At 40.7% G+C, this 14,006-nt stretch overlaps 1 protein-coding gene across 4 annotated transcripts in view; it reads right to left on the bottom strand.

Moving 5' to 3' along the window:
• Positions 1–7,657: 7,657 nt before the first annotated feature.
• The window catches only part of LOC113011805 (nardilysin-like), a 31,933-nt gene continuing 25,584 nt past the window's right edge, over positions 7,658–14,006 (bottom strand). For all 4 annotated transcript variants that reach the window (XM_026151572.1, XM_026151570.1, XM_026151568.1 and 1 more), the window contains exons 22-32: positions 13,148–13,275; positions 12,836–12,998; positions 12,591–12,622; positions 12,250–12,388; positions 12,083–12,130; positions 11,931–11,983; positions 11,215–11,298; positions 10,894–10,984; positions 10,546–10,662; positions 8,545–8,634; positions 7,658–8,437 (exon numbers count right to left, since the gene is read on the bottom strand). In XM_026151572.1, the coding sequence (XP_026007357.1) occupies positions 8,216–8,437; positions 8,545–8,634; positions 10,546–10,662; positions 10,894–10,984; positions 11,215–11,298; positions 11,931–11,983; positions 12,083–12,130; positions 12,250–12,388; positions 12,591–12,622; positions 12,836–12,998; positions 13,148–13,275 (1,167 nt within the window). In that variant the 3' untranslated portion in view covers positions 7,658–8,215. The remainder of the gene's footprint in view (positions 8,438–8,544; positions 8,635–10,545; positions 10,663–10,893; positions 10,985–11,214; positions 11,299–11,930; positions 11,984–12,082; positions 12,131–12,249; positions 12,389–12,590; positions 12,623–12,835; positions 12,999–13,147; positions 13,276–14,006) is intronic.

Genomic DNA, 14,006 nt, shown 5'->3' with positions numbered 1-14,006 from the left:
ACATTAAGACTGTAAAAAAATCTCTTCTGAATTGAAGCTGCCCCTGGATCTGATTAATGTGCAGCAACTATATAGCAAATATAGAGGTCATACTCAAGGGTGAGCGGTGACCTTGCTTCAGTGCTCCACTTTTACTTTCCTCTCTGGTTAAGGACTACAAAATGCAACAAGTAGGTTACAGGCTACACAAAACAGCTACTAAAAAAAACTCGAGCCACTATTTGTGCTGTCCTTGGTGCTGAAGTCGACTATAAGCAAAACAGAGGGCAGGGTGATACGCAGCTAAAGGACTGTTCCATAAATCTCATCGTCATCCTTTTAAGTCCCTCAAGCAGCTGCAGACAACTCTCTCAAATGACTTGAGCAAACAAGGTCCATCTTGACAGTAATATCCACATAGCATACACTGTGTGCATAAATATTTGGAAAGTGTTCTGCATTGAGTATTCTAGTCTTACCACCTGCGCAGAGAGATTTAAAAAATCTTTTAAAAGACGTACGATAGGAGGTTAGATCCACAAATATGTTATTCTAAACTATTGGCTCACACGGTGTTTAACAAAGCAGTGAACACTCTTCTCATCAGTGTTTCATAGAGAGTCAAGCTCTCTGAGTGACCTTTTTACAACCATGATGTTAGCCTTGTTCCACCAGCACTGCATAATTTGTCGCCCCTAATCTAATTTTATTAAAATCTGTATTTTCTTTATGTTATTTTTGAAATCCTATTAAGGTTTGTATAGCTTTGGCATGTTTCCATATGAAAAATAGATTTAATTCACACTGAAAAGTCAGAAAATGTAAAAAAATAAATAAATAAATAAAAATAAGTCTTTCATATAGATGCAATGCCCTTGAAATAGCTGAATTATTTAGGCATGCTCGGTGGATAGTCCATGTTTTGCTGCAAATATTCAACAGGATTGTACATAAAAGAGAGAGAATGTTTACAAGTTGAGGCATCATTATTGACCAAGGAATACCTCACGATAGATTTTTGGTCAAAGGTTTTATAAACAGCCTTTGGAAGGTTGTGGTTGCTGCTTCAGTGAAATCTGATCACAAACAGATGGAGAGAAAAAAGCGACTCCACAGATGCTTTAATATTGATAACTGAACACCTAATACTTACGCATGTGTATATTCAGTTTTGGATACAGCGAGCTCATTGCATTTATTCAACAATACATTTAATCCCGAGGAGTACAATTTGCCTAATAATTGTGTGTGCAGTATAATGAGGAGATTTAGTCTGGCTAAACTCTTCTAAGTATAATCTTGATCCAGAAAATGGCTCTTCAGCATTTCTCTGCTTCTCTGTGTCTCCCTGGCTAAGTTAAGCTAGCTTTGTAGCACGCGGCTGATGAAGGCAGGCCAGTGGGGAGCGCTGAGATTACTGCTCAAATTGAATAAAGGAGTCGACACATTACAGCAGCTTAGATGATACACCCCACTGCACTGATTAACTCAAAACAAGCCCAGTGTTATACACGGGAAACAGAAACACACATAAACACAAAGCCCACAAGCCATGCGCATAAACCTGGCCAGCCCCCCTCTTTAACACCATTTTTTCCTGCATTTACCTTCTCTCATTTTCTCTCTGCTACACACACACGGCTCATAACCGCTCGCCGTGGCCTCTGCCTCATGACTTGAGTTCATTACTGCCTTGGCAGGAGTCCTCCTATGAAATTAGAATGACAACAGGAATGACACAGAGTGTAGCAGTGGAAAGTTTACACAGGGTGAAATCGAAAGAGAGTGTGTGCGTGTGCGCACGTTAAACAAATCTAATCTAATCGTCCCCGATTCATGGGCAAGCTTGTCTGCATGCATTTGTGATACACTTCCTCTTTGCGTATGTACCCAGGCTAGGAGATGGAGACAGAGAGCGGATGAGACAGAATGGCTTCTGACAGGAGAGCACAGCATGAGCACAACTCTCTGGGACAAAGTCGCAAAGCCTTTCTCAGCAGGACCACCAGCTACTCTTGACAGTGCCGGCTGAGTTTATTTGCTGGTAGTACAACTTGTGACACAGTTACATAGCCCAAAGGCTGATTTAGAACTTTCTTAACCAAAGAAGCACTGGGAAGCTGCTGGTCTCCATGGTTAGACACCAAGGAAAGGCTACTTATCCAGTTCCTCAAAAGCAAAAGACACTAGCAGTGAATGAGCAGATTGGATGCTGCATATATGCCTTGTTTCCGCTGCAAATTTTACCCCAGCTTCATGGTTGGTCTAGAAACAAGTTGTTAGAAATGTCATCCTTTATTTGTGTAGCATTTAAAGATAAAGACAAATACATTTTTACCCAGGCGAGCAGTATTGAATGGCTGTCATTTGTTTGCCTACTTTGTATCACTGAGACTCTAGACTTTGGTCTAAATTTGCAGTACTTTATACATTTTCCTGGCCTGAAAAGTGAAGCCGGTGCAGAAGCATAGGGTGACTCCTTTGAGTGTAAAATTAAGACACCAGAATGGGGAAGAAAGGGGATTTAAGGGACTTGGTTGTTAGTGTAAGACAGGCTGGTCGGAATATTTCAGAAACTGTCATGGTTGTTTGGAAAAATTCCAAACAACCCTGTCTAGGGTTTAAACAAAAAACAGTTTATGTCAGGGGTCAGAGAGGAATGGCCAGCCTGCTTTGAGCCGAAATGGAGGCAACAGTAGCTTAAATAATCATTTATAACAACCAAGGTATGCAGAAGAGTGTCTATGAATGCACAACAAGTCTAATCTTAGAGCAGATGAGCTATAGCAACGGAGGACAACTCTGGGTGCTGCTACAGGAAACTGAGGCTACAGTTTCAATGGCTTTAACAAAACTGGACTCTAGAAGCCTGGAAAACATTGGCTTGTCTGATCTGTCTGAAGGTTGCGTCATTGTGACACATTTAGATGGCAGGTGTGTAAACACTGGTGGTGTAAACAATGCTAGCGGTGGTGTAATGGTGTGTGAGATATTTCTTTGGCATATTTTGGGTCCCTTAGTACCAGCTGAACATCGTTTAAGTCCCACAGCGTACCTGAGTATTGCGGCTGACCGCAGTACACCCATCTCCTGTTGGCTGCTCCCAGCTCTTTAACACACCATGTCACAGAGCTCAAATCTGATTTCCTACACATGAAACCGTGTAACCAAATAGCTTCCAGAGTCACCAGATCTCAACAAAATACAATAGAGCACATTTGGGAAGTAGTGGAACGGGAGATTCGCATGCTGGATGTGCAGCTAACAAATCTGCAGCGACTATGTGATGCTGCCATGTCAATATGGACCAAAAGCTGTGAGGAATGTTTCCAGCACCATAAAAGAATTAAGAAAGCTCTAAAGGCAAAAGAGGGACCAACCCAGTACTAGCAAGGTGTACTCAATGAAGTGCCCAGTGATTATATGACAGCAACCATATGTATGTGTTTCACTGCAGGTGCAAACTTGCATGTGACAAATAAAGGTTTGATTGATTGATTGATTTGATTGAACTATTAGTTTGTTATAAAGTACAGAATGTTCAAAATGAGATTATTTTGGCTAATCCGTTTAATATTTACAAAAAAACCCAAAAAAACCCACTTTAAGTGTCTGGCCTTCTTTAAGTTGCTTGAAGACGTTTCACCTCTCATCCGAGAAACTTCTCCAGACCCCCAAAAACACTTTCCTGTGAGCCTCAATTGAATTTTGATTTGATTTCTAATTAGGTCATTTTTGCATGCTGGTAGAGCAAATTAAGCTGTGCACATGGTAAAAATTATCCTCAGAACGTTAGCACTGCTCCTGTGAGCAGACTGGCTTTGTAGCGTCTATATTAAGTCAAAGCGCTGTTTGTCTCAGAGGCTACACTGCAGGGTAAGATGTGTTTTTTTGTTGTTGTAGTTGTTTTTCATGACAACTGTGAACAAAACACATCACATGGAATCTGGTCTTTTCTTAGTCCTGAAGTGGGCCACTTCTATATGTGGTCCCAAAAGAGATACTTTCTTTCCTCTCCTCAGTCTGAACAGTCAAATAAGAAATCATGAGACTTAAATGTCATTTGTCTAACCGGAGTGTGCTCTCTATCCAAACCAGAGTCACTAACATATCTGTAGACACAGAAAACACAATATATAACCAAGAAATTGCAATGAACCTTGTCTAAAATAAAAACATATCAAAAACACACCACTTCAAACTTCAGACAAAGCCTGAAAACTTGCCAAGTAAAGAAAAAGAAAAAACCTGATGTCCCACAACCCATTTATGTCAAAGAGGAGAATATAGCTACAGTTTAAATTATCCGAGTAAAAGCACAAGCTGATTAACCTTTAATAGACCTGCTCTTATATACAGTACATTACTAGCAGGATAACAAAACAGGAACATTGCATGAAAGGGACCAGACTCTGAGAGAACCTCAGTGAATACGTTAAGCTGAAAGTCTGGTTCCCTTGCACCCACTTTAAATGAGTGCTTACATGCACCACTCTTCCAAAGGCCAAATAGCCTTCACAAGTGTTTTTTTTTTTTTTTACACCTAAATAAACTCAAGTGCCTTCAGTGGCCTCTGAGCTCACCAGATTGAGGCATCAATAAACCTTTATGTGAAATCCTGGAGGGTGAGTAAGTAGAGTGTGAAACTAGATTTTCAACTCCTTCAACCTTAAAGATGTTTTTGGGTGTAGTACACACAGTTTGGGAGAGGCAGGCCTGTAGCAGCAGTACAGAGAGGACTGAAGCTTTCCTGAAGCTAGCGGTTGTTCTTATTAGTTCAAATTCAAAATGCCCTCCCTTTCCTCTTCAAAGCTGCAGTATCTTGAATTTAGTGTTATGTAGGACAAGTAGCCAGTTCTTAATATCCTGTATTCTCCACAGAGGAGATTTATGCAGCTGATCTACCACTGAGGCAATGCTTAGACCAATATAGTCAAAGCTAATTAGATCTGTTTGTCACCACCAGCAATGCTCTGCGGTGCTGTAGAGTAGAACATATTTGCTGCCATACATCCAGAACGATCAAATTAATTCCACATTGTACCATTAAAAGGAGTGTAGAAACATGATCCTTCCCACAGGTAGCATTGATTAAATTTTAACCAGGCTTCATCCCCCCCCCCCCCTTATTTTGTGGTATTACCAAGAAGCAGTTGTTTTTATTATCTCACCCTATTATAATCTATGATTTGTTGATTATATTTTGTATCAATATGCATTATAATCCAAATCTGTAAAAAATTGACTAAATGGGTCAAATCTGGGGGCCATGAGGGATGCTCTCTGCAACTTCTGGGTTGCAACTTCTGGCCGCTGACTCTGGACATAGCCAGTGGCTGTTTGACACCCCTGCACCTCCTGAAGCTCCATTGTTCAACTGAAGGAAAAAAGCACCCCAGACCACTGTGGCACGTAGAAAACATCTCAGGTGGCTTGTCATGCCAGTAACCTTGGAAACCATCAGGACCATCAAGGTTAAATTGTTCTTATCAGAGAATAAAACTTTCTTCCACCCTTCAATGTCCCATGTTTGGTGCTCTCTTGCAAAGTCCAAATGGTCAGTTCTGTGGCGTTCAAGGGGACGAGGCCTTTGAAGACATGTTTGGTTTTTGATGCCCAACTTCAGTCTCAGTTGCTGTCTGATGGTTACGGGGCTGCAGTCGGCACCAGTAACAGCCTTGATTTGGGTCGAAGATCATCCAGTGTCTTGACGGACAGCCAATTAAATCCACTAGCTCAGTGCTGGTGAATTTTTTTTGGGTCTTCCACTTGACTTTTTCGTTCCATGACTCTCAGGATCATTTAAGAAATTCCAAATGACTGTCTTAGTGCATCCCACCTCAGCTGCGATGGCGCGCTGCGAGAGCCCCGGTTTATGCAGTTCAACAACCCGACCACGTTCAAAAAGGGAAAGTTTTTTGCCTTTTTCATTAGAACGTTGTGACAGTGTGACTACCTGACAGAAAATGACAACGAATCCACATTTTTGCAGATTTGGCCTTTTAAAGGCATGTGGTCTCAAACTTTTGATCAGCTCTAAAACAGCATGTTTCAGTTTAAGTGTTGTTTTCAATAAATTGCATGCTCAAAAGAATGTTTTGTCGCTCTGCCATTTCTTCTTGTTGCACATTGAAGCTCTACTTGGAACCTTGTTAAGATCTAACCATTCAAAAAAATTTTTTTTGCCATTTTTCAAGTGGTCTTAAACTTTTGATCGGGACTGTACTTCCATCATTATTAAAATAAAAACTTTTTCTTTTGTTTGCCCTACGAATCAATCAAACTTATAACGGCACCTAACTCATGGATGAAGCAGTGTCGTGACGAATCATAACAGACAACTTAGCACAGAACTAGTTATAAACTCTATCTTTAAGCACTTTACTAGCAACCTCTTGTAAAAACACATCAGTTATTTCATAATTAGCCTTTTTATCTAACTTTATGAAAAATGCCAAAGATAACATAGTTTGACAGGAATAAAAGAGTATTTTTGTACCAGCAAGGTGAACTTGGCATATCTCAGCAGTGCAGTGTGTTCTTAAAAATTCTTAGGAAATTGGACAAGTAGAGGACAGAAGTGGAGCAGAGGAACAGTATCTAATAGTCATATCCTTAAGATATCCAGCAAAGACCTGAAACAGGACCCAAGAGATGCATCCTGATCCTTTAAGTTGATGCGTCTACTGTTCACTAATCAGAAATGGTCTCAGTGGAAGTGTGGCTGCCAAGGAGAAAATCTTTACAAGGGGAAATTCAGAGAAAAGGCTGAGGTATGAAAAAGGTCAACAGGTCTTCTAGAACGACTAATCCAAATTTGAGGTTTATTGTCAACACGTGAGGAGGAGGTCAGGGGAGAGGTACAACAGTGTTTGGTGTCATGGTTTGGGGCTATATTTCAGCCAGTAGTGTTGGGGATTTTGTCAAAATGTATGCAATTATGAACACAGAGAAGTACCATCAAAATTTGATCCATCATGTAATACCATCTGGAAAGCATCTGATTAGCAAAGCTACATTGTCAAACACACTCCCAATGCAGTAAGAGTATGAGCCGTGGATTTGCCTCTGCATAGCCTGAAGAAGAGCCATGTGTGGTGTGGTACAGGAACCATGTGAATCTTATGCCAACGAGCTGTTTTGCCTTCCATCACAAAGCTGTAACAATTATCATCACGTGTGGAGCTGCAGCAGGTGAAGGCTTTTCTACAGTATGAGGCATATTAGTCAATTCTGTTAACATGCTCTACTGAGCTGGGCTTAATTTTTTTTTTTTTTTAAATACATTCAATAATGCAAAGTATCTCCAAGCACAAGACCAAGACAAAATCACCTGCGGCAGCCTCTTCTTCATGGTTCGGGCAGAGCGTCTGTGAGTAATGTATAATTTTCACATAATTTAAAGTTGTAGAAATGACATCACGTTGAGTCACCGGCATGCAAACATTTCTGACTTTAAAATAACCTCAGTGTGTGACGCAGTTGATTCTAGCAACTACTCGTCTCTCTGTGCCATCTGTGTTATTTAATGTGACTGCATGCCAAGAAAACTGCACCCAGAACATCAAAACTCCTTTCAAATTTAACATGAGTCACATAAGAGTCACAATGATTTGAAGTTTCAGTGTATTTTTGCTGTGAAGACAGCTTAAACGGCTTCATTCATTCACTCAACATCGACTGATGATGATTTATTTCTTTGCAGTTTCACAGCACAGCACGATCCAGGTCACCCAATAACCGCAGCACACACCAGAGCCTGAAATCCAGCACACAAATTCACACGCATGGAGTTCAAAGCATTTCTGCTGTTTTCACAGTCGATTTGTGTTTTTAAATTGAATTATACTCAGTCTGGACTGCGACGCAGACAGCGGAAAATACAGATTTTAACTTCTGTAGCAGCACTACAGCTCGGAGAACCAAATAAATGAGAATCTGATTCAAAGAATTTCAGTTTCTCGCAGCTGCTGAGGATATAAAATAATTGAATGTGAGAAAGCAGAACAGACTATCAGTTAGCTAAAAGAAAACTCTATCATCACTCTCAGTCTTTTTGCTTATGCGCAGAGCGTGGGGAAAACCTACAGCTGGGCTCCAGAGTCGAAATCCAGGTCCAGAAAGGAGCCAAAGCTGCTTCAACCTTCCTTCACCTCATATTAAGTGCCTGCATCTCTAATGAGGCAGAGTCCCTGAATGTGGCTGAGTAAGTCCGTCTCACAGTCTGAGCACAAGTTTATTTAAGTATCTTGTGGTAGGGAAAGAGGGGCAGGCCTTCAGTGAAAGCAGGAATGTCCACGATGGCTATGGCACCTTCCACTTTGGGAGAGGCGGGAAGGAAACTAAGCTTAGACACTTCACCGTAGGCTGAGCTCCTTAAATCCTCATCTTTGCCTTTTTCTTCCTGCTTTTCACCACTGCCCTCCTCATCATTCTCTTCAGCACCAAATCCCACCACCTTAAGGACACAGAGAGACGAAATTATTACAGATATAAAGTATATCATGTCCAAAACACAAAGAAAAGTGAAGAACTGTGTAACATAAACACAAAGGCATTGCTTACATGCACACTGAGCTTCCTGCTGCTCTGTCCACGATGTTCTTTGAACCAAGAGACGAGTTCATCTCTCGTCATCTGTTTCAGAGCCTCGATCTGAACACACAGTGGCACAGACCAATGGTAAGACAGAACCATTCACTGGAAATGTAACAGCTTAATTCTCAGTGTCAGAACCAAGCATGTTTTAAAAGGATAAACCACATTTTTTTTCCTATGAATTAGAGAGGTAACAATGTTGACAGTACCAAACAGCCAGTTTATCTGTCCCCAGTGGGTCAATTAGTTTTGAGATAGTGTTGTGCTTTCATAGAGCACAAATAAAACAGGTTCTGTAATACGTTTTCTGTGATCTGTTCCTTTGGCAACGTCTATCTGAGGACCTAAAAACACAAACTTCAGCTACTGAACTTTGAAAATGCAAGTGGTGTGAACATTCTCATTAATACTTGTTATTTCTCTCTTGCTTGCTGTATACTTTGCATTAACTATGTTCATATTTTGTAGAGCGCTGAGAATATATACATATAGACATATATAGCCATCATAGAAAGGAAGCGCACCCTCTATTTATACTTAAGGTTTTATGTATGAGGCCATAATTAAAGATGGTCTTTAGCAGATCTTAAAAGTGGATTCAAATAACCTGGGATAGAAAAAAACCCAAACATTTCACCGTCATTTTCTTATCAAAAACAAAAAAAGCATAAATGTAAAATCAGCGTGTTAAAAACTAAAAATATCCTTAATGTTTCCAGAGGAACTAAGAGCGTAAGTAGCAGCCAGGTGCTGTTGATAAAATGCACTTGATAAAACTGATCATCAGAAAGAGTGACCGCCTCTATAAAAGCAGATGTTTTGGCAGGTTGTAGGTCTGGTGCATTCAGGTGTGTGCAACAGAGTGCCAAGAAAGAAGACATTGACAATGATGTTAAGAAAACAACTTCTAAACAATTTGCAGTCCATTAATTCTACAGTGAGAAAGATTATTCAGTGGACTCAAGACAGCTGCCAATCTTCCCCAGAGTGGATCCCACAATGCTCAGAGAAAAAAAAAGCAGCAAAAAACCCCAAGAGCTACATCTCAGACTCTACTGGCCTCAGCTATAATATTAAATGTTAACACGTATGACTGTCCCATTTAAAAATGACTGAAAAGGTGTGGATTGTTTAGAAGGATTGCCAGGAGAAAGCCTTTTCTGTATATAATAATAATAATAATAATAATAATAATAAAAACATGGCTGCAAGCCTTAGCTTTGCAAAACGGCATCTTAACAAACCACAAAACTTCTGGAACAATGTCCAGACACGGCCCAAGTGGAGATATCTGGTCATAATCCACAGCACCACACTCGGTGAAAACCAATCAGCACATCAGCACAAACACTTCGTAGCAACTGTCAAGTACGTTGGTGGTGAGGTGATGATTTGGGATTGTTTTGCAGCCACAGGACCGCAATGAGTCAACCATGAACTCCACTGTATACCAAAATATTCTACAGTCGAACGTGAGCCCATCTGTCAGCTAACAGCAAAAGCTGGGCTCACGCCACAGGACAATGATCCCAAGAACAGCAGCAAATCTTCAACAGAATGGCTGAAAAAGAAAAGAATGCGCTGTTGCAATGTCCCAAACAAAGTCCAGACTTCCACTAAATTGGAGGACCCGTGGTAGGACCATACATGTGCCCATAGTGGAGTCTAGATGACAAAGTTGGGGCAAACTGTTAAGAGTAAGGCAACTGCAATTATGTGAGAATATACTCCCATTCAGCAGCAATACATTCATAGAGGAAGTGAATAGCATTCGTCATTCTGTTAATTATATTAACAATGTTTTGCAACCCTGTAATGCACCAGAACAAAAAGGCACTAACCCACAACCCTCAAAACCAAAGGATTTGTCCCACGGTCATCAAGGTCACGGTTCAGAACTACTTTAGCAGCACGAGCACGTCTTAAACAACATCAGAGCCGTTATTTTAAACATCGTGTTGTCCTCACCTCTCTATTGAGCCTATCGAACACATACTGCTGCGTAACCACCTCTGCCCAGTTCCTGTCCACCTCCTCACCAAGATGTGTGTCCTCGCACTCTTTGAGCTTCACTAAAGCAGTCACCTGCAGAAAACACGAGCACACAGGCTTTCTAGTCACTTCTTCCACAGTGCAGCTTCACATTTAGGCATTCAGCCGGGTTTTACATGACTCAGAAATGTGTTATTAATGGAATGAGATACAACTTTTGACATTTAGAAAATTTCTGGATAGGCAGCATTTTCTGTATCTTTTCCCATAAGAATGGGAAACTCATGAATACAATAAGAAAAAACAAAACACATTTACGCAGACCTGAGTATTAAAGGCCTCCTCAGTCAGTGCATTGAGCTTCTCTCCGAATGAAGTCAAGAACTCTTCAATCTTTAACTCCACCAGCTCGGTGCTGAGAGAGATGAGAGGTAAGAGATATATTGTAGGGTATAGAACGCATTGGATTCCTTTAGTCATTTATCACTTCCACTTGCTTCACTTTCCATGGCCACATGGATAAATTGCAGCTTGGGTTTGGATGAATAGCAAGATAGATTTACCTTGGTTTTGGGAAAAGTGTTAAGATAAATCGTATCTTGCTTTGGGCAAATTAAAGGTTTCCATTGTGTGTTGCAGACTCACTTGAACTTCGTGGCCTGTGTCTCCACTGTGACAGAGAAACCTAGAACGCCTGAGGTGTTTCTGCAGGTGGGGTAGACATGGTATCTGCAGACGGAGACAAAAAGAACGCTTTAGGATTAGAGAAAATACAGGTGAAATAAGCTGATGAAAAACTGCATTACATCTGATTTGCACTCTGTAATAAAACCAGTCTGGCAAGTATGAAAACTGAATTTCAATGTGAAAAGCATTTGTCCCAGTAGAAGTAGAGCAGCTTGGCAAAGGTTTAAATATTACTAGCTCCCACATTTCAGACACACCAAACAGAAACCCGACAGTCTCTTAACAAGGTCGGCACAGACTTGTTCCTTCTAGAAGGCAAAGTAATGAAATACAATACAGACAGAGACGTGTAGGTGGAAACAGAAGGTTAGTTTCTCTGCATACCTTTGATTTTCACATAAAATAACTTCAATACCCTCAAAATGGCAAAAAAAAAAAAAAAACGAGGAAGAGAACTGGATATATTAAGAAAGTTACTTTGAAAAGTTGTGTATTTCCATATGGAGCACATTTAGGACAAATGCAAATAAATCAAATTAACTGCAGCTTTCTAGTTTTAGAAAAATATTAGCGTGTAATGCTAATTTGAATGGAAAAACTCACTGTTTCGCTTAGTTTCAGAAATTTGGTTTTAAATGAACAGAAAAATATTATCGAACGCAGCAGAAACTCACCCCAGAGTCTCTTTGGTCCTGAGGAAATCAAAGCAGGGCTCCTCCATGTGCATCTGAAACCCCCCCCAAAACAACTCAGTCAACAATGGAGGGATGACGGCATCAAAGAGGGAGTGTGTGGAAACAGAGAAGCAACATATTGTAATGCTCACCACCAACAGCTCCATCAGCGTGTGCTCCCTTAAAGCCTTGGGGCCAGACTGAATAAAACGCAAACAGAAAGAAAATGGGAATGAATTTGTGTGCGTAAAAAAATGAACCTTCAGAGATAAAACGACTTGATGACCTGTAGACGTGCATGTACATTGTGTGTGTATACCTGGTAGTAAACAGTGACTTCCGAGTTGGCGTCTCCTTTATTGAGTGATTTGACCTTACAGATGTGGTGCTTCTGTGGAAGCTCGACCACTCTGAACATCACCGGTACCTCCGCTGTCAGCTTGGAGAACTGCAACTTACTGCCAGGCAAGACACGAGGAGAGAGGGAGTAAAATAAGTGAGAAGGTAAAGAGGAGAGAGGAAAAAAAAAGCAAAGGCGAATCATGGACTAAACAACTGAAGCTGATGTGAATCATGGCGTATTATAGCAAACAAATCTATTTGATTGTATAGTATTGGTGTTCTCATTAGGGAGTGCATTCAGTGTAATAACTGACTTACTCTGTGACATATTGCAGAAACTGCACAGACTCCTGTGGAGGAAATACAATAAAGAGTAATGAATAGTGAGAGATAAGAGAGAAAGAGAGTGAGGAGAGGCAATCAGCCAAGCACGAGGGCAATGTCAAGTACACCCAGTAGCAACTGAGGCAAGAGTAGACGTGAACGTTGACTGATTCACTCTAATCAGCTAATATTATTGTCAATCAGTATGCTTGTCTGTGTGCTGTCTGCTGTCCACTCACTGCACTGCTAAAGTTCCCTTGCACCAGTCCCTCTGCAAAGAGCTCAGCTCTGAAGCTCCGGCTGAACTCAATCAGCTCTTCAGTGGTCAAACCAGCTGTTAGAGCCTGATATTTGTCCACCATGGACCAGCGAGAGTGCTCCAAGATTAACAAGCGCACGTCCCTGGAGGAGGAAAAAAAAAGGATGAGAGCGAGAAGATAAAAGAGGACGGTGACGACCGGAGGCTCTTCTATTTAGGGCTGTCACACATTTCACCACTAGAAGGCAACATACACTCGATAATCTCACATAGCAATGGGGAAGCAACGTACTTGCTGAGTTTCTCAGGTTTAATGAGGATGTTGAAGTAGGTTTTTTTCAGCTGCTCTGCGAACATGCTGAAGACGTCAGAGGAGGCCGAGAAATCTGCCAGGTGGTCAATGATCAGGTGAAACAGCAACTACAGACAAAAACATGGTCAACAAGTCACACATACATTACATAAGATTCTTTCTTATTCAGTTTGTGGTTTAATGTATGCAAAACAATTACACGTACAGTTGTGTTTGTAACTGTTTTGAGATTAAAATAAATTTAGCCTTTAAACACCAACAGAGTGGATTTTAAAATAAACGTATCACAGACAGACATTTTTATGGCCAGCTGAGGCCCATTTCCTGTTATTTTATAACAATTAAGCAGATCAAAAGCTGAAGCTTATTCCAATTGTTGGACTTGCATTTGGTGTCTTTTCTCTGGAATCGTCAACATGAGCTCCAAAGAGATGATTCAAGTGAAGGAGTCCATAATTACACTGAAAAACTGCAATAAACCTATCAGAGCTTCCAAATCAACACTCTGGTACATTCTTTAAAAGGAATGCACTGATGAGACCACAGGAACAACTACATCGAATAAGTCAATCCTTGTTTGAGAAAAACCTTTTCACAGTCACAAGGACGTAGACATGTCATTGACAAAATCTACAATCAAGAAACACCTTCGTGAATGTGATTATAGCGGGTTTATGACAAGGTGACAAAGACATAAGAACTGGAAAGCCAGATTCGACTTATCCAGAAAATATGCCAAATTTCTTGGACATATAAACCCAAGTTTGACTTGTACCAGAATCGTGGGGAGCCAAAAGTATGGAGAATGAAAGGAACGGCTCATAATCTGAAGCATACC

Source organism: Astatotilapia calliptera, chromosome 19 (assembly GCF_900246225.1).
Source record: "Astatotilapia calliptera chromosome 19, fAstCal1.2, whole genome shotgun sequence".
Taxonomy (NCBI): Eukaryota; Metazoa; Chordata; class Actinopteri; order Cichliformes; family Cichlidae; genus Astatotilapia; species Astatotilapia calliptera.
This window is presented reverse-complemented; position numbering and strand designations above follow the sequence as displayed.